The sequence below is a fragment of the Enhydra lutris genome, unplaced genomic scaffold (assembly GCF_002288905.1).
Source record: "Enhydra lutris kenyoni isolate GAN:26980312 unplaced genomic scaffold, ASM228890v2 scaffoldscaffold30, whole genome shotgun sequence".
Taxonomy (NCBI): domain Eukaryota; kingdom Metazoa; phylum Chordata; class Mammalia; order Carnivora; family Mustelidae; genus Enhydra; species Enhydra lutris.
This window is the reverse complement of record NW_019154114.1, coordinates 21,893,023-21,915,789: the sequence shown is the minus strand read 5'-3', so window position 1 is coordinate 21,915,789 and position 22,767 is coordinate 21,893,023. Positions and strand designations below refer to the sequence as shown.

At 65.4% G+C, this 22,767-nt stretch overlaps 1 protein-coding gene across 4 annotated transcripts in view; it reads left to right on the top strand.

The window, feature by feature from the left end:
* The window catches only part of LOC111152941 (CBFA2/RUNX1 translocation partner 3), a 77,187-nt gene that overhangs the window by 42,508 nt on the left and 11,912 nt on the right, over positions 1-22,767 (top strand). For 2 of the 4 annotated variants that reach the window (XM_022511686.1, XM_022511689.1), the window contains exons 2-5: positions 13,568-13,714; positions 16,079-16,156; positions 20,261-20,499; positions 20,585-20,674. In XM_022511686.1, coding sequence (XP_022367394.1) covers positions 13,568-13,714; positions 16,079-16,156; positions 20,261-20,499; positions 20,585-20,674 — 554 coding nt within the window. Of the gene's footprint in view, positions 1-13,567; positions 13,715-16,078; positions 16,157-17,122; positions 17,230-20,260; positions 20,500-20,584; positions 20,675-22,767 lie in introns of those variants that run through there. The other 2 variants (XM_022511688.1, XM_022511687.1) reach the window with 2 other exon arrangements.

The window sequence follows — 22,767 nt, the reverse complement described above, 5'->3', positions numbered from 1 at the left end:
AGAAAGGACGTGTTGTTCCCGGGTTGTGGGGACGCCGGCCCCCGGTGGCGCCTCCCTGGGTGGCTCTGGGGCGCAGGGGACCCCGGCTGTCCTGGCAGAACAGGGGCGGCTGGTATGACTCCCCGCTGGGTGGGGAGGGCAGGGCCTCCCTTGGCACCTGCGGTTTCCGCGGCCACGCCCTGCGGGTGGGGCTGTGCCTCCTTCGTGGGAGCCTGCGCCACGTTCGGGAACACGAAGTGAGAGTCCAGGGTCGGGTCCGCGTCACACGGCCACCTTGCTCGTGGTACCTGGGATGCACAGTTCTAGAACCTTCCATGGTCACAGGCGCTCTCCGCAAAGAAGGGGGGTAGGTCGTGGGCCCCGCGTGTGCTGGGGGGACAGCGGCCAGGGTGCCGACCGCCCCGTTCTCCTCCTCTCGGGGTCGAGCGCAGGACAGAAGAGCCAGTGCGCAAAGGGTTCAGGGAGTTGCCTGTTCATAGGTTGGTCCTAAGTTGGCACTTACTGCATGCCTGGCGGCTGTGGCAGACTTGATAGGTGCTCGTTTTTGCTTGGGTCCCCGTTGACCCTCCGAAGAAGAGTGAATCAGCCCCAGCGGGCAGGTGTGTGGGAGGCCGAGCCCTGCAGCCTGGTCGTCTCTGGAGAAGAGTCCGCAGCCCCAGCTGGGGAGGAGCTGGGGGTCGCACGGGGTGGCCTGGGGGTGCCTGTGCTGGTCTTTCCCTAGTAAACACACACTGGATTCCGTGTACACGCGAGTGTCTGGAACTATCTGGAGGGCTCCACGAGGACTGGCCACAGAGGCTGCTTCCCGGCGGGGTGGGGGGGATCCCCTTTCCTCGACCAGTGTCCTTGCTGGTGGAGCGTTGCGGGAGCAGGGGTCCTCTACCTGCCGATGTCCGCCCCTCTGGCCCCCGGCGCAGGCCCACCCCGGGCACAAGGCAACTTCTCTGGAAGAGGTGTAGACGGTGGGGCAGCTGGGAAGGCTTGGCCAGAGGCTTGCAAGAATGCATGGGAAGATCTTGGCCCTGAGAACCGGGTGTGTGAAGCCCCGAGGCCATTGGCCACACCTGCATGGCAGGAGTCTGGGCTGTGCCTTTTGGGCAACACACACCTGGACTATCGGGGGCATTTTGACGGGCAAGAGGGCAAGAAGAATGTTCCAGAATCCACCAGGGAGAGGGCCCTGGGAAGACAGTTTCCCAGAGCTCCCAGCTCAGAATGCCCAAGGAGCGCAACCAGCAGGCGCCCTGACGCCGGCTGTCTTCCCTCCCTCCTGGACGTGGCGTGAGGCCACCCTGCCCCCAGGCCTCTCCCACGTGTCGGAGCTGAAAGCATGAAATCAACCACGGCCATGGATATCGGAGGAGGTGAGCAGGGGACCCAAGCCCTTTTCCAGTGCTGTGTGACCTGGGGTCAGGACCTGCCCCTCTCTGAGCGTCTGGGAGTGAGGGCAGTGAGGGCCCAGGTGCTGGGAGCTGTGACACATCGGGGCTGCCCTGCTGCCTTCCCAGGCACTCCACCGGAGGAAGTGGGAACTCCGCCAGCAGCGCCTCCCCCTGCGACGGTGGAGGCAAGAGGACCACTCTCTGATGTCAGGGGTCGGAGCCCCTGGAGCCCTGGGGCTGCTGACCCCGGGGTAGTGGGTCTTCCTTTGCCCCTGCGTGGGACCGAGAGAGACACAGGTGGGCCCCTTCCCCTGTCCTGGCCCCGCGGGTGCTTCAAGGCAACACCATGGGGGCAGGCTCACCGCCGCTCGGGCGAACCTGCGGGCAGGCCATCCTTGCATCCACGGCGGGGGAGCCTCAGAGCATTCCCGCAGCCCGGCTGGCCCACCGGCCTCCCCACGCCCCGACTGGCCGCGCGCCTCCTCTTTGCAGCCTCACCTGTTTCGGCTTCTGCTTGCACGGTGTCCTCTGGGGCCGCTCGGGCGCCGTCGGCAGGGCACAGGGTCTGCACCCGCCATGGGTGACCGGGAGGCTCCGAGAGGCCGCCACGTGCCCAGTGCCTCGGGCCAGTCTGCACCTCTGCCTCCCGTGGGCAGCGACAGGTGAAGCAGGTCCACATGGGTCACGCATAGATGAGGCCGGCTGCCGTGTGCGGCTGGGCCCGGCAGGACGCGCACCTGCCCCTCGGGAGAAAGGCTGTCAGTGCGCGTGGGGGAGGGCGCCCGTCCCTCGTTACCGTTCACGCGGGCACCACCGTTATTTTCAATTTTGGCAGCTTTCCTTTGGCGAGTTCAAGGTGGTAATGCAACCAATTTGCTCATTTTTTAAACTAAAGAGGGCACTTCGGGGTCCCTGAAGCCTTCCGTGGCGTCTCCCTCCCTTCCTGCAGGCAGGGTCCTCACCACAGGGTTTTCCAGACCCGCCGCAGACCTGCCTTCCCACGCACTCCCCGCGTGGACGGGCACAACCCTGTGCTTGCGGCGGTCCCTCCCGCCGTCAGGCTTCCGTCTCCGTGCCCGGAGCCTTTCTCCAGGTGTGCAGACCCCACGACCATCTGGCTCTGGCGGCGACTCCACCTCTCCCTAGAAGCTCCTCTGACACTGGACACCTCAGCCCACTGTGTGCCCAGGGCCGTCTGTGGCACCGCCCACCTGACCCCCCCACCTCAGAGGGCAGCCTGGCTCCTGACGTCCATGGACCCAGCCACCATCCACCCACCCGTCCACTCATCCATCCGTCCTTCCGTCCACCCACCCACCTGTCCGTCCACCCATCGTCCATCCGTTCACCCACCGCCCCCCACTCACTTATCTTCCCATATGTGCCCATCCACCCAGGCAGCCGTGCCACCGCACTCATTGTCACAGCCCAGTCACACTCAGGTGGGTGTGCCAGCACGCAGAGGTGGCAGGAGTGCATGGGGGCATGGGAGAGGACTCCTAGAACTCTAGGACCAGTGCAGGGCAAGGAGGACACCCCTTCCTCCCATTGCCCCTCCCCCCAGCAGGCAGCCAGGTGGCAGGGTGCCTCCCCCACAGCTCTTAGGGGGCTGCTCTTGGCGGCACAGCCGCAGCAGCTGGGCGAGGAACGTGCTTCCTTTGTGTTGCCGGCCGCAGGGCAAGTGGGCCCTGCATCTGGATCGCCTCCTTGGCCCTTCGGAGAGTAGGAGAGCATGGAAGGTTCTCATTGCAGCAGCTCTGCGCTCTCCCCCTCCCCTGCCTTTTAACTTTTTGCTGGCTGCTGGGTTGCTGGAAGGCCTGGGATGCAGAACCGTCGCAGGGCTCGGGGCTGAGAAGGTCTGGCCTCTCCCGCTCGTCTGAGGTTTGTCTGAGGCTTCTGCAGCTGGTCGGAGCTCTGAGCTGTGTGGCCCAACGGAAACCCCACGCTCTTCCGGAAAACAGAGGCAGGGAACGTGCTGGGTCTGAACTGCTTTCGACCCAGGAGCCACGGTCACCTTCGTGTCTGGTCATTCTTCTGTGCATGAGTTTGTTTTCAAGATAGAACCGCGTGCGCTTGTCCCTCTCAGTGTGCGTGGGCCACGGTCCCGTCCGTCAGAGCGGGCTCCACGGGCTCGTTTCTGCAGTTAGTGGCCCCCACGGAAGTCCACGGCTTGAACTCCCAAAGCGCGCCCGGTCACAAAGGTTGCCTGGCCCGCCCCAGTCCGGGCCCCTCTCGGGCTCTCCATCAGAGGGACCAGTTTCCTGACTCCTACGTTGAGTCGGATGCCCCTTGGCCTGTTGCCGAACTTCGTGAAAATGGTGTGGCTCTGGCGTCCGTGACTCCACTGTGGTGAGATTCGTCTGTGTTGGTACACATGGCTGTCCGGGGAGAGGGCTCCCTCGCTCTGTTGTACACCGCGACCCCCGTGCCCCACACGCAACCCCGTGCCCCACACCGCAACCCCGTGCCCCACACCGCAGCCCCCGTGCCCCACACCGCAGCCCCCGTGCCCCACACCGCAACCCCGTGCCCCACACAGCAGCCCCGTGCCCCACACCGCAGCCCCCGTGCCCCACACAGCAGCCCTGTGCCCCACACGCAACCCGTGCCCCACACCGCAGCCCCGTGCCCCACACGCAACCCCGTGCCCCACACCGCAGCCCCCGTGCCCCACACGCAACCCCGTGCCCCTCATGCAGCAGGTGGGGATGCTTGCTCTCACAGGCCAGTCAGTAAAGCTTCAAAGTCTGCTGGAGACCTGCCAAGTGTCCGGCACTGTTCTGGGGTCCCTCTGGGGGTCAGTGGTGCACAGAAAGACCAGAGAGAGAACCAGCACATGAGTGCAGGTGCAGACCAGTGCTCCAGGGGAAAGGAAGGCAGGTGATGGAGGGCACATGCCATGGGGCAGCTCTGGCCTGGGTGTTGGGGAAGGCTTCTCTGAGGAGGGACATCTGAACCAAACCTGACTAATGAGAAGGAGCCAGCCCTGTGAAGATCTGGGGTCGTGTTCCAGCAGGTGCAAAGGCCCTGCAGCAGGACGGGAGTGCTAGACAGGAAAGAAGGAGGGAGGAGGAAGGAGCCCGAGTCAGGAGTCATGGAGAGAGCCTCCGTCTGCCCATCTGCCCGCCACCCATCGGTGGGCCTGAAACAAGGAGGGGACAGTCGTGCCCCGTCCTCCCAGGTCTTGGTGAGACCAGGTTCATCTGGAGAGTGTAGAAGTGCCCGCTTTTCCAGAGATGCTGGGAGGAGGCAGGCAGGCCTGGTGTGTCTGGGATGAGGTCTCGCAGCCTGGGGCCTCGTAGCTGGGTCCGAAGCGGTGAGTGGGCCTGGCCTGGAAGGGACCGCTGGGCGGGGGCCAGAAGGGACTTCAGTGAGTGCTGCACCTGGCCCGTTGTGTTTATCTGGGTGATGGAAGGGACCCGTCCTCCCAGGCCGACCGTCTCCCTGTTGCTGCTGAGGGGATGTCAACAGCCCGGCGGCGACACAGGGTGACCCCTCTGTGGCTGTGAGGGGCTTCGCTATGCCCTGACACTCTCCCATGGACCCCCTCACGCTCGGACAGAGGCTCACCGTCAGCCTGGTGGGTGGGCTCTGCGTACATCCACGGGAAGGGACGAGCTCCTCTGCCAGCAGGTGCGGACGTCAGCCTTCAAGCTGGACCCATCTGCTGTGTGATGGCTGTGTGACCCGGGGCCGGGGACGTCGCCACTCTGTGCCTCAGTTTCCCCCACTCTACCTTGGAGCTCTAGCAACACCTGCTGGCCTTTTCAGGAGGAGCTGAGTGACAGACAGCTTCAGAGCCCGGCACAGGGGCAGCTCTTGGCAAAATTGAGCCGGTTTAAATTCAGAGCTGGGCAGGTGGGTGGCGTGCGGAGGACACCCCTTCCCCCGGGACCCCCACGGCAGGGCCTGCTCTGGGCCCCACGCATGCACAGCCTTAACAGCTTGTTGAACTCGTGCCCAGTCCACGAGCGCTGGATGTTTTCCCCGGGTCACCCGCTGTGACCCCTCGAGGTGGGCTCTGCCCTCCCTGCATCACAGGTGCGGACACCGAGGCCCAGATTAGAAATGTCACTGATGTTCCAGCCAGGAGACGGAGACAGGCCTGGAGGAGCGGCAGCGGGCTGGCCACCTTGAGAAGCCCTCCTGGGTTCCTCATCCAAGAGCACCCCTGCCCCAGAAGCGGGAGTTACAGGCCCCATTTTACCAGCGGTAAACCGAGGCTCAGAGACATGCCGCGGTCATCTTCCCGAGTTCAGGGTTGTTTGCGGAGCCAGAGGGGAACCCCACTCTCCTGCACCTGGCCCATTTTTGTCACCATGGTGACCTGTGACCTTTGCCACCAGCCCCACAGCCGCAGGGGGGTCGCGGGGCCCTGGGAACAGGCATTCTGGGGGCTCAGCACGGAGCAGTGGGAAGGGCGGGAGCCGGCAGATTCCCAGCCAGAGGAACGGCCCCGAGAGCCTGGCGGGAGGCTCCGGAGGAACATGCTGGGCTCCAGCACTCGCGGGTGGGGAGGCTCACCCCGCCCTGTGGAGGGAAAGCAGGAATCCTGTGTTTTTGCATCGTCACTTCATCGGACGGCAGACACCTCCTGGCCAGCCGACATGGGGACAGCCTGGGACTCGTCAGGGCTGCGCCCGCTGAACACCCCACGTCGCTTTGCCTCTGTCAGCCTCCTGGTCCGGACACGGAGGGTCAGCGCTGTCCTGGGCTGGCCCGGAAGGCAAGCAGCCCCCCAGCCTGTCACCCCAGCCTGGTGCCCCCCACCGTCCATCACTGCTCAGACCTTCTAGAATGTGTCTCTTCCTGGGGGTTCAATTTTCCTCTTGGTCCCACACATGCCATGGGAGGCCCCAGGAAGTTCGCCCCCAGTCAGGGAGGCCTCTGAGAGACCTGGGGCCAGAGGAGACGCTGGCCAGGCCAAGTTCAGGCCGCCCAGGGCAGCTGTGAAGGAGGGTCCGCTGCGGGGGCAGGACTGTGTGTCAGAGGTCTGGGCTTCTGCTGTCTGCGCCCTGCACCCGGTGTGCCCAGCCGGCTGGCCGCTCTGGCCTGGGACCCACACCGAGCTCAGCAGCCTCCCAGGGGGCTCTGTGTCCCTGGTGGGTTCGGGTTAGGGTGGGGACCACGTGGGAGGCTCTTCCCCCACGGCCTGTGGCCCCCGCCTCTGGAGGGCTCCCCAAACCCACGGCCGCTGCTCGGACCCTCACAGGCCGGGCCACCATCCGGCGGGGCCTGCCCTCGGGGCGTGCGCGGGAGCAGCCATGGCCTCGCCATGGGCCCCTCCCCCTGGTCTCCCTTAAGACGCACTGCGGTGTTTTATCTGCCGGAGCTCGGTGTCAGGCTGGTCCGGGTGGCTTCAGACCCGCCATGTAGGGAGCTGTTGGGACAGGAGGTCGGATGAAGCCCCACCCTCGCTGTCCTCGTCCTGTCAGTGGGCAGCGCGGCCCGGCTGGACAGGGCTTTGCCCCCCGAAGACCATGCCTGGGAAGGAGGGGTACTGAGGGCCGGAGGCTGGGCAGGCAGCTTGGGGAGGGTCATGGGTCTCCCCGCAGGCCACACCACGGTTTGGACCCAATGGGGAAGGAGGTCGGGAGCTGCATCAGCCTGGACCCTGGGTCCCCGTGGGGCGTCTCCCCTGCTGTGTGCGTCTGAGCCTCAGTGTCCTTGTGTGTCGAGCAGGTGATAGCTTTCCTCGAGGGTTTCCAGGGGAGGAAGGTGAATCGCCACCAGTTCAGGACCCTGGAAGCCTGGGCGGGACCTGGACGGGCAGAGGATGGGCTTCCGACAGGCAGATCCACCCCCACTCTGGGCTCAGGCTGCCCAAAGTGGGGGCCAGGAGGGTCTGCGGGGCACAGGTCGCGGCTCTTCCCTCTGGATTTACCCGACCTGAGCAGGATGTTGCGTGCTGGGACACAGCAGCTGTGTCCCACCTCCCAATGCACCCACGGGCTCTCCCTGTGGGGCAGGTGGGCAGAGTGGGGACAGCTGACACCAGCCTGCTAGGGCAGAGGTCCCCTCCCCACCCGCGATCTCTGGCCAGCCCCACTGGGCAGGTAAGGTGGAGAGTCGGGATTCACATCTGCTAGAAGGGAGCCCGTGACACCAGGGAGGCTGCTGTCAGTGAACTGTGCCTCCTGGATTGTCCTGTTTTTCACTCAGTGAGGATTTATTGAACATCTACTGTGTGCCCAGCACTGTTCTAAGCACTCGGTTGTACAAGAGAAGGTCGCCTTGGGGCAGAAATGCAGAGGATGTGAGCAGGCTCTAACGGAATCTGGGGAAGGAATCCCCAGCAGAGGGAATGGTCTGTGCAAAGGCCCTGAGGTAGGGGTAGCTGAGTAGTCTGGATGAGCGGAGGGTATGAGAGACGAGGACAGAGAAGGGCCAGGCCAGGCACAGAGGACCCTGTGAGCACGCTCAGGGTCCTGGCTGAGGGGCAGGCTTAGGAAATATGGCTTAGAAGGACCAGCTTGCCCCTCTGGTTCCCGAGAAAGCCAAGTGCATGGGTTTACCTTGGCTGGGGTGTTACAATATTGGCCTGCTGCCTGGCTGAGGGCAGAAGCTGGGAATTCAGAGACAGGCCCTGCTCCTGGCTCTGCCCCTTGCTCCCTCCCCTCTTGGGGGATAGGGAAGACAGGCTCACTATCTGTGTCACAGGGGTGTGGCGCACACAGGGAGACTGGCCTTGGCCAGGCGACCTCAAAGGGGGCTTTCTCCTCCTTGTGTTCTTGTAAGGAAGGCATGACGGCTGGGTGACAGCCAAGAGCCCAGTCAGGCCCCGTTGGGGATGTTGTCTTCTCAGTCTCAAGGATTCTCAGTGGTCCCTGTGCATGCTTCGCGCTCACTCCCCACCCGCATGTACAGGTGTGGACACGGAGGCTGAGGGCAGTGTGGTGTCCAGACTCCTTGCTCTAGCCCCGTGTTCTTCCCTTTACAGAGGAGGCAGGACCCCAGCTCTGCACTCCCAGAGCCCTGCCCGCCGGCAGCCCCAGGAGCCTTCTGCTCTGGTGCTTCTGAGGCTGGGTCCTGTCATCCTGGGGATGCAGTGGGGGCTCGGAAAATTGGGGGCCCCCCAGCCTCTCACAGGCCTCAGGAACCCGTGCCTGCTTGTCAGCTCCAGGAGAGGGGTTTGGGGTGGGGTTGTGTCCATCCCAGGACAGCAGACCCCGGAGCAGGGCCCCAGCACCCTAAATCCCCACGGAGAAAGTGGCTCCTGGGGCCAGACGGCCTGGGTTCGTGTCTGGGTTTCCTCCTACGCCCGCCTCGCAGATTTGTTGTCGGGTGAGCTGAGCTGAATCTCGGGAGGCCTGGCACAGGCCCAGCACACAGTCAGGGTTTTGTCACCGGGGCTTCGTGACCTACTGTCGGTGCCCACCCCTCCCTGTGCAAAGGGCCCGACACGGGTGACCTGCTCAGCTTCCTACTTTCCCACGGCCTTTGCAAGGGTCAGTAGAGGTACCAGCAGATCAGACCCTACGTGATCAAAGCAGGACCTTATTATTTCTGGCTGCTTTGCAGACTGGAGGCAGGCAGAAGAAGGTTCTAGAACCCCAGGGCTGGGAGCTCTGGGCTGTGGCCAGTTCTCAGCCAAGCTGGGCGGGCTGGGAACCACAGGCAGACAGGGACAGTGATGGATGAGGTGGCTTGTTCCGGCACATTCCATGTTCTTTCCCACCCGCTCCGCCCGGCCTTGGAGAGCTGCTTCCTCTGTGGACAGATTAGGGACAGTCAGCTGGAGACTGGCTACGCCATCTGGGAAAGACGCAGGGTCTCCCACGGGGCTGTGGCATGTGGGCCGAGGGCTGGGAGCGTTCTCAAGGGGAGGAGGCAAGGCTGGGGGTAGGGACCCCTTTGGCTCCCCTGCTCACTGGGACGCCTAGACGTGGACTTGCCTCCTGCCCACCACGCGCACCAGCACGCCAGCCCTCCCGGAGGCCGGGTGGAGACTGCCACAGAGAGGGCCCCCTCGGGGCGACGGACGGGGTGGGCAGGCACCTGCAAGCCTCAGGGCTGTGGGCTGGGGGATAGACGCCCGGCTCCCAGCTGGCTCCCCATTCAGCTGTGTGAGCCCAGCAGGTCACTGGCCGCTCTGAGCCTGGGTCTTGCCCCTCAGAGAGAGCAGAGCTGCGCCATCAGCCTCCGAGGGTTGTGGGAGGATCGCACAAGCCAGTGGGCTAGGCCCTTCCCATAGGGAATATTCTTTTCCATGTACGTTGGAGCTCCCTGGCTACGGGCCCCTCACTTCCCGTCTGCCTACCTCGGAGCCAAGACCACGGGGTGGGGGCCCGGCACTCCCCTGGCTGTCCCCACCCCCCAGGCTGCTGCTCTGGCTGAGACCCTGCTCGGGCTCCAGGATGGCTGGTGGGGACCGGCATCAGGGGACGGGACTCAGCATCCCCACTGCAGAGTCTGGGCTTCCCTCCAATCACGTGATCGGCCCCTCACTTGGCTAAGGCAGCCTCCTGTACGCACGCAGCTGGGCCTGGCGGGTCGCTTGGAAAGAACCATGATGCCTTCGCCCTTGTTGCCAAGGGGCCCGAGATGCTGGGCGAGGGGACGGGGATGCTGGGCGAGGGGCCCGGGATGCTGGGCGAGGGGACGGGGATGCTGCGTGCAGGGCACATGAGCGTGGTGACCAGTCTGCCATGTGGAATTCCCAATAAAAACCCATCCTTGCTGTCACTTCACGCTTCCTGGTCTAAAGGATAGACAAGCTCACTCGTGCGGAGCCCCACAGGGGGGCAGTTGATACCCTTATTATTATATATTAACATTGTAAGGCTTGACCTGATCTGCCTAAACAGAGCTCCCTAAAGGCACTTTGTCTGGGGAACCCCAGCTTCTACCAGATACTGTGTGCAGAGCATGGCGGTGAGGCCGCTGGGCAGGGACACTGAGGGGACCTGAGAAGGAGGGAGGGGAAGGGCAGCCTCCCAGGGCCCACCCACGGTCTCCAGGCGGGGTCTGGCCTTGCCAGGGAGCAGAGCCAATCCTCGCTCACAGCCTCGGCAGGAAGCAGGACCGTCCCCCTCACCAGCTCCTGGCACTCAGCCTCTGACGGAGGGACCCTTCTCCCGCCAAGTAGACCCACCCTGCTGTCCCTGCCTGGCCAGCCCCTCCGCCCCCACCAGCCCCCTGCAGCCCCGAAGCAGGGAGATAGATGCCTTCCATCCGCCCTGCGTCCGCTCCTGCATCAATGTGCGCACAGCCCAGCCTTCTGGACGCCCAGCCCCACGTGCCCCCGCAAACAGGGAGATCAGGAGGCAGGGGCACCCCAGAGAGGGCCGACGTCCCCAAGGGCGAGGGGCACCAGTGTGGGGGGCACCTCAGCAGAGGACATGAGGCCAGAGCCAAACCGCCAAGAGGGAAGGAGCGTTCCAGGCGCAGTGGAAGCTGCTGGCGGGTGTGGAGCAGGGGCGTGGACGTGCGGGCCAAAGCTCGCTCTGGCTGCTGTGCAAGCCTTCGGGGCTCCCTCCTGCCCACACAGCGGGTCCACCTGTGCCTGCCCGGCCCCCGCTGACCCTCCGTCCCGGGGCTCCTGCCCACGTACTTCTCGCCAAGACTCCCAAGCCCTCTGAGCCGTCCCGCCACGGGAACACTGTTCCTCACCGTCACCACGCCACCTCTGTCCTCCCCGGATGGCCTTCGTCATTCTCTGGGGGGGTCTGCGCTGAGGGCAGCCTCCAGAGCAGGGGCTGGGCGCACAGTCCTTCCGGAAATCTCTGCCAAGTTTCCTCGAGCGCCTGCCCAGGTCGCTGCCCCTCCACAGGGAAAGACTCCAGGAGGTGCAGCCACGGAGCCACGACCCAAGACACGAGGGACTCAGGAGGTCCCACACGGTGCACCTGGGACGTGGGGCCGCCACCCCCACTCTACCCCTGCAGCCTTGGTCTGCACCCCACCCGGTGCCGCCTCTGGGAGAACAGGGTGCACTGAGGACATGCGGCTCACAGACCCACGGGCCCCCATGGAGGCGCGCCCGCCCCCACTGAGTGACCATGGCAGACACGGCGCCGCTCGGTGCCTGGGACCCAGGGCTGGCGACGGAACCCCAGCCCCCAGCGCCTCTGCCAGGACCAGGAGCTGGGACGGTCGGGGGGCCGGGAGCGTGCGTGTCTGCTCAGGAAATGGGCGGCCTCACCTTCCCTTTCTGCCAAAGGAGGTCACGGGTGCCAGTGGGCACTGGCGGTTCCCTCCTTGGGGCTCAGCGGGCGGCCCTTGGCAGAGCGTGTCCACCAACTGGATTCTCAGAGGGCCCTGCCATGTTGGCCCTTGGCACCCACGGTCCCCGCCGCCGGCTGTGGAAGGGGCGGGCAGTGGACCTGTCAGGTTCCCTTCGCCCTCTCCACGCGGTTCGTCCTCAGCGGCCGGGCTGGGACGAAGCCCCCAGCAGGGAAGGGCCGGCCACGTGTCTGAAACACAGGTCAGCCCTGGGGGACTGGCTGTCCCGGGGTGCCCGGTCCTTCCCAGGGCCGGCTGGGCCACGTCTGCACCCTGCAAAGCTGGCCCAGGGCTCACAGGGGCCGGCCACGTTCGCCTTCTTTGGTTGTCACCAGGGGCTGGCGGCCGGCCGTGCATCCAGGCCCGGCGTTGACGGGCGCCCACAGCTGCGGTGCACGTGTGCCCAGCCATCAGCTCCCTGACAGGCGGGCTGCAGGGGGCAGGGCGCCTGGCAGGAGGGAGGACAGCGGCTGCAGCTAGGACAGCAGGTGCGGCGCGGCCCCGGGGGCTGCTAACGACCGGCTGCTTCCCTGCCCCGGGGAGCTAGCCAGGAGGGGCGTCCTCACAGCCAGTCCTCGGGCCTGCAGCGCAGAGGGCTGTCAGAGCCCGCTGGGTGGGTGGACAAGGGGCATCTCCACTCTGTACGGTGGAGGGGGCAGTAATGCCATCTGTCGGCATGATTCATCTCCAGCCACGGAGGCTGGCCTCCCCGTTTGCACATGTGTGTCCTGGGCCTGCGGGGGCCCCCTGGGAGAGAACGGGGAGACGCAGAGGACAGGCGAGGTGTAGTCACACAGGGACAGCTAACAGATGGGCCTCCCGGGCCCCTGGAGAGACCCCCCGGTGTTAGCAGGGTGAACTTGGGGCAGTGCCTGGGGCAGCATGGGCTGTCCTTCTGTAGCGGGCAGAGGACCCCACCCTGACGGCCTCGAGCCGCTGGGCCACCCCACGTCCCAGCCAGCCTGCTGTGGTATCTCGTCCTGCCTGGGCGCTGGCTGACCCGAGTCAAGACAGAGAGGGAGGCCCAGGGCCTGCCGTCCTCCAGCTGCGGAAATGGCGGGCTGCTGGCTCGGGCTTCGTACGGCTGGTCAGCTTCACCCGGAGGCCTTTCCCTGTAGGCCCTGCTTTGTGGGGGCCCGGGGCTCAGGGCCCCCCAGGCCCTGGTACAGCGCGGCTCCGCAGCCACCATGGACCACATGGGAATGTTGACAACGTCAGGGACATGTGACCCACCATGGACCACATATCGAGTGACCAAGCCTGGAACAATGTGAAATTGACTGTGTCACCCAGGCTGCCAGGGGCTCAAATAAGGGTTTGCCACCGCAGAGGGTCTGCCCCCCAGGCCTTCCTGGGAAGGACCCCCCCACTGCGCCGAGACGTGACGCCTGAGAGCTGTCAGGGCCCTGGGAGCCATGGTTCCTCCGGAGGGGGGGATCCACCTGCAGCCCCACACCAGGGAGCTTGTTAGGGATACAGGTGCTCGGGCCTCCCCCAGACCTGCAGCGTCAGAAACAGCAGTGGGGGGGCCAACACCTGTGCTCAGGCCCTCTGGGGCGTGCGGACGGAGGCTGTGTCTGCTAGCCACTGCCGGGGTGGGGGTGCCACCCGCCCCCTGATCTGCAAGGGAGTCCACCCCAGCCCCCGAGAAACAGCCCCCGAGGGACCCCAGTCCCGTTCCGACTGCCCCCGGATTCTCCCAGCTCCACCCTCCAGCCCACCTGAAACGGCCACCCTCGCCCGCCCTCTGAGCCCAGGCGGGTGGGATGTCAGACACCTGGGAGCACAGCTGACGCTTATCTGCTGCCCACTGGGGCCTGGGGTTGGGCCCGACTGTGCACAGAGCCAGACGTCCCCCGGGGAACCAGCAATGCCAGTCCACACCCGGCGTGGGTGCCTCGTGTCCCGTCAGCCCGCTTCACCCTGCCTCTCGTTTTCTCCCCCGCCACGGCCCCCCGAAGTGGACAGGAAGGACGAGACAGCAACGATGCCTGACTCGCCGGCCGAGGTGAAGACGCAGCCTCGCTCCACACCCCCCGGCATGCTGCCCCCACCGCCTGCCGCGTCCCAGGGGGCCACCCGGCTCCCCTCCTTCACACCACACACAAGTGAGTGACCAGGGCTGGGGCACCGGGTGGGCTGAGCAGAGGCCCCCTGGAGCTGTGTGAGGCTTGTCCGGCGGGTGATGGGGCCACCGCCACCCTGAACCCATAAACGCCCACCGCTGGGCCCTTGAGAGGGACGGTCCCAACCGGAGCCCGGAGGTTCACATCCTGGTTCTGCTTTGTGGCTGTTTGGCCGGGGGCAAGTGACTAGAGCTCTCTGGACCTGGAGTCCTCAGCCACGACACAGGGCTGGCCCCCGTCCCTGCCTCACGGAACCCCTGTGAGGACAAGTGAGTTAATGCAAGTTCTCACCCAAGGACTGTTGTGTCAAAGCCGTTACACTTGGACCTCAGAGAGGGACGGGGAGATCCCTACTAGCCCACAGCAGCTTTCTCGAGGGCCGGGGTCCGTCAGAGGGGCTCTGCAGCTGCCGTGGGGGTGGGGGTTGCTCAGGACCTGGGGTCAGCCGGAGCCTGTGCTGCCAGGGACGTCGGGGCAGGCCTGCATCTCTCTGGCCTAGGGCTGATCTGCGCTCAGCCTCGGGGCACACAGGGCGTCATGGGGAAGCCGTCCACAGTCCACAAACACCACTGCGGACCTGTTCCGTCGAGCCAGAAAATTCAGTGACTCCATGACTTTGGGGTCCTGAGTGTTTGGGAAGGAGATGTGCGCCTTGGGCCGATGGGGGAATTGGCCGATGGGGGTATGGTATCCCGTGCCCCGCAAGACTAGGGGCTTAGCAGTGTGTCCTAACCATGTCTGGTGGGCAGTGGAGAGAATCCACATGGCATCTTTGCCCCCCACGTCCAGAGGCCAGGAAGCCCCACACCTGGGGAATGCTTCCCCACGTTTGAAATCCAAGCAAAGCTCGTCTCCGAGAAGGGAGCCTCGAGTGCCTCAGCATGGTGGTGGGCATGGCTTCCTCAGACACCCCTCGGTCTGCCCAGAGCCCAGGCCGCATGGCAGGGCCCAGCTCCTTCCTCCCTTGTCATCCGAGGCCAGGCAGCCAGGGTCCCTGGGGGCTTGGCTGGACCCAGCCTACATCTGGAGAAAGGTGCTGCTTTCAGTGGTCAGGCAACCCAAGTTCAAGGCCAGCTTGGCCCCTTGTCTGTAGGAAGCTGGCTTTGACCGCCACTAGGAGCTCCCAAGACACAAGGCCATGGGCCCTCCACCTAAAATGACGACGCCATCCTCCAGTGTCCGGTTCCCGGCAGAGAAGGCAACGGGCTGTCTGCCCGCATGACCGAGGGCCGGGAGCCGGTCGCCGGAGTATGAAAGGCACGTCGCCCTCGGCCTACTTTCCTTCTTGGTCCAGGACCCATGTTCCCAAAAGCACTGGTCTGGGAACCAGATGTTCCAGATTGGGGACAGGGGTGGGTCCTACGTGTAGCTCAGGGTCCCCTCCTGGCCATTCTGTCCCCCGCACACCCCAGGACACCATGGGCTCACATTTCTGGCTCCATCTGGAGCATGGAGGTCACAAGAGGCTGGTGGCTGGCACTTGAATGTCACCGGGCTGCTGGGCCCCTGGCCACCTCCAAGGGGCCTCAGTGTTGTGCCCTCACCCGTGGAACTCCCTGAAAGCCCTGGTTAACTGCACCGTGGCCCTGGCTGCTGGGGGCGGGGGCCTGGGAGCCATGCCGACCAGACTGACCTTGAGCCGTGGCCTGAGGGCTGTGGTTTTCCTTGACTGATGACCGTCTGGGCACAAATTCATCCTGGAGTGGAAGCTGTGGTATGTCTGTGGCAGTGGTCAGGATGGCTGAGATGGCTCAGGATACCCTCAGAGGCCCATCCTTCCTTGATTACCCCTGTGACAGGGGGCTCTGTGCCTGTCTGCAGTGGTCCAGCCCGTCTTGCCGCACATTGTGCCGACTAACTCCAGCTGGGACAGATCATATCTCTGCCTGCTGGTGTTTCCCCCTGCACGGTGGCTCAGTCCTGGGCCTTGTTTTCGAACTGGCTTGTCTGCCAACAGACCTCATGCCCTATCAGCTTGGGCTTCAGGTCCCTCGAGGACGGTCCAAGTAGGGTCACTGGGCACCTTCTAGGAAGAGAGCTTTTCAGGAGCCTAGTGTCCCACCATGCCAATGGAGAAGACACAGTGCTGGTTGAGCTCTGAAGGTCCCACGAGAAATGGCCCTAAGACCCCCCCAGTACAACCCCATTATTTCACAGTGGAGGAAGTAAGCCTCAGAGAAGGGAATGGACTGACCCCAGGCGGTGACAGAGTCCCAGCCCCAGAGCTGCAGGGAGAGGCAGAGGGGAGGGGCGGACTACGGGCGCCCTCGGAGGCGGCCTTGCCCCCCCCCGAACCTCCCCGGCCTGCTCTTTCCTGACAGTGTGTTTTTCTTATTTTGCTTACAGATCAAGAGGACGGGCCCACGATGTCCTTGCCCCATGGCCGTTTTCATGGCTGCTTAAAATGGTCTATGGTCTGTCTCTGTAAGTAAAATAACAAAAACTGTGGCCCCCGGGAGGTCCTTGTCCAGCACACTCTGCTCTGGGAAGGCCGCAGCAGTGCCCCCCACAGCCTGCGCCCCATTATCACTGTGGCTGCTGTGTTCGTGAGCCCTGCCTCCCTTAGACAGGAGGGGGAAGGGGCAGGCCCAGGAGGGCAGAGCGTAGTGCCCCGAGTCAGACCGGCATCCACAGCCCTGCGCTCACGAGCTGTGTGGCACTGGGCAGGTGGGCGGCCTCTCTGGGCTCCCTTTTCCCCAGCCACAGGACAGGGAGAGTAAGGCAGGTCCAGAGCCTGAGGGATCTGTGAGATCCTGTCAACAGCAGGTTGGTCGCTCAGCCCTGCCCCCCCGCCGCAGCTGGTACTGCCCCTGCTTCTCCACCTGTGAAACGGTAGTCAGCCCAGCACCCAGTGCCACGGGCAATTACAAGGAGCCGTGAGATGCGGCTGGTCTCACACGGGGCCTGGGACACGCTGGGCGCTTGGTCGCCAGTATGTTTCTGCCGTAGTCGTGGGACCCTGCTGATGCCCGTGGCAGGAAACACTTAAGGGCCGTGCTCAGGTCAGGCCCTACTCTAGGCCAGGGGACTGCTTGGCCTAGGGTGGCCCCGTGGAGCCCCCGGGCTGTGATCAGGAGGTGACATAACGGTCCTGCATTGTTCACATCCCACGAGGCTGTTGTCCTTGCTGCCATCGTCGTGTGCTGTGCCCAGCCTCAGGGGGCCCAGCATATCCCAGGAGCCGCGGTGCTGACGGGAGAGGGGCTGGCGGGAGGGGCTGCTTGTGGGTTCCATGTCCCAGCGCGACCCCCACCCAGGCCCCCGGGCCGGGGGAGCCACAGGGGTGCTTGCGTGTGCCCCCAAACCCCAGCCGGGGACACGTGTGCGGTCTAACTTAGTAACACACCTGTCGTGGGAATGAAAGCGCTTGTGGCCGGGGGTTATTTTCAGCGTCTCTTTAGCAAGTTGCTGAGACTGCCCAGCAGCCCGCGGGAGGGAGCACAGGCGAGCGAGGGCAAGCGGACCGCCGGGAGGACCCAGGCGCTGAGGGCAAGCTGGTAAGAGAGCTGCAGGGAGGTCAGGTCCAGGCCGGGCCGCGTGGGGGCCCAGGAGGTAGAGAAAGCCACTGGTCTCAGAGGCCTCGGGAAGCTCCAGACCCCGGGTGATGGCCCAGCTCTGCTGCAAGGAATCGGGCCCCTGCGGCGGTGAGCTCCCTGGGCCAGCAGAGCCCTCTCCTGGCCTGGGCATGGGGACGGCCAGCGGCTGTCATCACTCTTGACCAGGGCATCAGCCGGAGCTGATGGGAGAGAGAGAATGGGCCCAGCAGTGGGGTCCCCTGCTCTTCCGGAAGGTCCTCCAGACAGCACCTCGGAGAGGGTGAGGACGGGAACGCTTCCTGCCTATGTCTGGCGTTCACTGTCCATTGCAGAGCGAGGGAAGCCGCAAATGAGGGGACGCTCTGGGGCTGGTGTGTCCCCTCGAGGCCCCGGAAGGTGCCCCTGAGGCCATTCAGACCAGGGGGCGAACGGGCTCTGACTGTGGGTGCCTCCTGAGGAGGGGATGGCTGACGCGAGCGCGCAGGCCCCATGTGGGGACAGGAGGCGGCGCGCGCTGACCGGGCAGTGCCTTCCAAACTCCTGCTGAGCAGAGGCCCGTTATTGATGAGTGGCCCCTGACACGGGAGCCGTCAGGGCCAAGCCTTCCAGCTCCTCCCGGTGGTAGAAGGGCAGCCGAGACCATAATCCAGGGAACCGTGGAGCGGAAGGGGACCAACACCCGTCCTCCAGTTCAGGCCAAGGGCCACTTGTAAATGAAGAAATGGAGTCCAGGCCCCCCACTCACACCTCCCAGGCAGAGGTGAGGCCGTGGGCAGGATGCCCCCTCCCAGCCACGAGGGCAAGGCGGGGTCTGTCTGCCGCTGAGGGCCTATGGTGTGCGGGGGTCAACCCGCGGGGGGCAGGTGTTCTGGGGAAGTGCATGGAGTGTGCGTGGTCATGGCCACCTGTGGACTGGGTACCTCCTGGCCCACTCAGGGACTCACGGACTGACGTTTGCAAGTGTCTCTGGCCAGCGGGTCTGGGGGAGGAGGCCGGCGTGGAGGGAAGTGCGGACAGCGTCTGTGGGGCCAAGCCCGCCGACAGCAGCCTCTGGGTTAACAGAGGGCTAGCGGGCTTGGGGGGGCGGGCATGGGCATGGGGGAGAGTGCAGTCCTGGGCCGGACTCAGGGGGAGCTGTGTCCCCCAGGCCTGCCGGGCAGGTGGAGGGGGTGATGTGGACCCGGGAAAGCCACAGCCGGGGGAAGGCTGAGGCCCAGGGAGGTGGTGGGCGTGTGGGCCCGTGCCTCCAGGCCAGGTGAGGCCGAGAGCATCTGCAGAGGACACTGCCCGGGCCCGGTGAGGATGAGCAGGGCAGCCGTGGTCCGGAATGGAACCCCCACCCCCATGGCCCTGGCCGGCGGACGTGCCGGGTGCTCAGGAGAAGCCGCCTCACAGAGAGTGGACCCTGGCGGCACCCCCACCCCGGCCCCCAGAAAGGAGCTCCTGCCCCTATCGCACGCTTGCCAGCTGCTGGGCCTCAGCCAGAGGTCCCTGGAGGGGCCGGAGCCCTGAGACAGCCTGTCCAGAGGGAGCAGCGGCCTTGAGCTGCCCCCACCGCTCCCCGGCTCGGGCTTCGTGCGCAGCCCAGTGGGAAGGGCGGGCGGGGTGGGGCCCTGAGGACGGCCGCCGCACGAGGGGGCGCAGGGGCCTGCGCACAGGGACCTCTGCTGGGCACGTGGGTGCTCTCGCATTCGCGTGTGGGGCTGTGTGCGTGCGCGTGCATGTGTTAGTATACGTGTGACGTGTGTGCACGTGTCCACGTGTGTGTCCATGCGTACATGTGTGTGCCTACGTGTGTGCGCGTGTGCATGGGCGTCCGTGTCCACTTGTATGCACATGTCTGTGTGTTCGTGTGGGCCTGAGAGGACTTGGGCATGTCTGCGCGTAGGACACACATGCACCTGCGTACAGACACGAGTGCGTGTGCATGGGAGAACGTGCAAGGATGCTGAGGCGGGGACAGGGGTGGGGAACAGAGGGTACGTGTCGGGGTACGGGGATCAGGTGCCACCAGAGGAATGGGCCAGTGAGTGTGCCGGGGGCTCAGTGCAGGAACACGGGGGCCACCCTGAGCAGTTGCCTGGGCAGCTGGCAGAGGCGGCAAGGTGTGAGTGACCGCTGGGCGTATCAGACAAGCCTCAGAAACCCAGACGTGTCAGCCCCCCTCCCACATCTGGAGCCCCGGCCACTGTCACCACGGGCCCCAGCAGCCCCTGCTCTCTGCCATCTCTGCAGACCCTGGTCATTGAGGTCAGACTCCTGAGGCCAGGGGACTGGGGTGCAGGCCGGGCTCAGGCTCAGCCTTTCCCTTTGTCCCTCAAAGCTGAGGAGTGAGGTCTTGTCCCAGAACATGGCACAGTGACCCCAGGTGTCCGCCATCCTGGAACACTGCCCCCGGTGTGGGGGCCATGGGGACCACCGGTGCCACTCCCTTGACCCTGGCAGCGTGCTCATCACAGCGGCCTCCGGTCCACACAGGCGCCTGCCTGTCCTCCCTGCACAGCCCGGGGCTCCCGTGCATTCACCTCTGGGGTGTGGCAGCCCCAGACAGCAGCCCACCAGGAGCCTCCGGGCCAGGATCCAGCCCTACCCGTGCAGGGTGTCCAGGCCCCTCTGTGCCCCCACAAGCCCTGTCAGCACAAGTGATGGGGCCTGTGGAGGCCATGGGGCACCACTCGGGGCTGTCATGGCCGAGGTGAGGGTCATGGCCTTTCTGCAACAGGGATATCCCCCTGAATGGGGATAGAGGTCTACAGGTCCGTCGTGGAGGAGAAGCCTCTCTGCCCGCTCCCAGCGGACCCCTGAGCAGCCTGGCGGGGGTCCTGGTGTGGCGTGCCCCCGGCTGTGGAGGGCCTGCCGAGCCCCAGCCGCTGCTGACCTGGGCCCGTTTGCCCATCCGTGCAGGGCGTCCGGTGCCCCCATGTCCCCGCTGCGGGCTCCGGCCCCGCGGCCCCCTGTGCCGTCGTCTTCAGCCCACCTCTCCCTCCCGCAGTGATGAACGGCGGTCACTCGCCCACAGCCGTCAACGGGAGGCCGTCCACGCCCAGTGGCTTCAGCAATGGCCCGGCCACCTCGTCCACGGCCTCGCTGTCTACGCAGCACCTGCCCCCGGCCTGCGGGGCGCGGCAGCTCAGCAAGCTGAAGCGTTTCCTCACCACCCTGCAGCAGTTCGGCACCGACATCTCCCCGGAGATCGGGGCGCGCGTGCGCGCGCTGGTGCTGGGGCTCGTGGTGAGTGGGGCGGCCGGCAGGGTCGGCGGGCTGTGGGGCCGTGCCGCGGGGCTCAGGCTGACTGGGGCCGTGTCTCCTTGCCCAGAACTCCACGCTCACCATCGAGGAGTTCCATTCCAAGCTTCAGGAGGCCACCAACTTCCCTCTGCGTCCCTTCGTCATCCCCTTCCTGAAGGTGAGCCCGCGTCCCCGTCCCCCAGCGGCGGGGCCCCCACGCCGTCCCATGTCTGCTCCCCGCCTGCCGTGACCAGGCACCACACTCGGCCCACCCCACGGGTTCCTGTGTGGGATCAGTGCTGACCAGCCAGGGCCGACTCCTACTCGTTGCGGCTGCAGACCAGCTCCCTCCCATCCCAGGGCTCCGAGACCCTGCCCCCAGCTCAGTCCCACCGCCTTGGCCAAATGCATCCCTCCTCCCGCAGCACCTGCTATGCGCCCAGTGGCCCGCAGGAGGCCTGACGACGACGTGGTGTGAGGGAGCTCAGCCAGCCAGCCAGGGCTACAGATCAGCAGGGGTGAGGAGATGAGGGAGGGAGGCAGGTGGGCCACAGGGGACAGAGCAGCAGGGACTACACGCCTGGAGGCCTGAGGCAGGAATGTGTCTCCTGTGTTTGGTGTGAGGCTGGAGCAGATGGAGGGGAGAGCGACAGGGACAGATGGAGGGACGGGCCGATGGACAGACGGGTGGTGTCAGAGAGAACGAGGGCTGTGTGGCCAGACATGGAGGGCCATCAGCGGACCAGGGCCTCGGCGCAGGGAAGGGTAGTGGCGGGCTGACTGCTGCAGTATCGCGAGGGCTGTGAGCCATGTAGCTTCCTGGGCCCCAGCCCAGAGCCCCAGAGTCCGAATCTGCCTTGTGACAAGGGACCGGGTGGCTGTGTGCATACAAAGTAGGACAAGCGTAGTTCTACAGCCCGCGGGGCCCTTTTCTCCTCGCGGGACTTCTCAGGGCCTTCCCTCCACCAGGAGGGTCTCGTGTCCCTGGAGAGGGCAGAGGCGAAATGCTTCCCGAACGCACGTGGCCTGTGACACTTTACTTCTGAGCCCCTCTGGTGACCACAGAGCTCACTTAGGCGCTGCCGTCTCCCCGGGCCCTGCTCACCGCGCGGCGGGCCCTGGCCAGGGCTGCCTTCCAGGGTCTTGAGGACAGACGAAGGCAGTTGCTCCTGCCCTTGAGCCCCGCCCCTGAGCTGCTGCTGTCAGCCTGGGCCAAGCTAGCTCAGCCCCTCGGACTTGGTTTCTACAAACGTGCCACGGAAGTCGCCCTCGCCATTGGGAAGGCAGCAGATGCTCGCTTCATGTGGGGCGTCCTCATCTGGGCACGTCAACGTCTGTGGACGAGGCCTGCTTAGAAAGCTCTTCCCAGCACCCCTGCTGACCCCTGCTCCCCACCGCAGCCCTGTGAGGGGACGGCACAGGAACTCCCACCGTTCCTGGCTCGCAGGTTCCCACTGTAGAGAGCTGCAGTCCGGACGCCCCGGGGCCATCAGACACCAAACCCGGGCCTTTGCAGGGCCTGCCCTGGGCTGGCACCGCGGTCCCTGCAGTCCCTGTCAAGGGGACCCTGGGTCCCACCCCACATCCGTCCTCTCCTCCCTGCTTCCTGCCCTCCCGCCCACACCCTGCTGTGCTCACACCCTGAGCCGGGACACCTGCGGCAGTGCCAACATTTGGGCCCATCTGGCAATCATTCACAATTCATCAGGAGCCCGGCCCTCCCTGCCCTGCCCTCCCTGCCCTCCTGCCACTTGCTGCTGACTCCACGCTCCCCATCTTTGGGGACACAGTGCGCCTGCTTATTCCGTCAGATCAAATATTTACCGCAGATGTCGCAGTCCGTTCAGCTGCCCTCGTTTGCTGGAGGAGTGCGGCACATCCGGGGGCCCCTGCTCTGGGCCCAGCCAGGCCTCCGGCCCCCCGGCCCCAGCCCCACCGCCCCACACAAGGTCCTCCCAAACTCCCCTCAATGTGGCTCCAGGCGGGTCACACCAGGACCCAGCACCGCCTGTGACGGTGCCCTCTAGCTCTATGTCCCCTCTGGCCACGGTGCCCTCGAAGGGCTCCCGGGGCTCTCACACCGGGACTGCTCTCGTGGTCACCAGGCAGCCACGCTCTGTGCCTGTGTCCCGCCAACCCCTCCCCGGGGGGGGGGGGCCTTAGGGCCAGCACACGGTTAAGGACACGGAGTCTGTCTCCCTCACCTGGAGCTCCAGGGTGCAGGCAGTTCCGTCGGCAGGCCGAGCCCCTGAGGTCCTGCCCCATGCCACT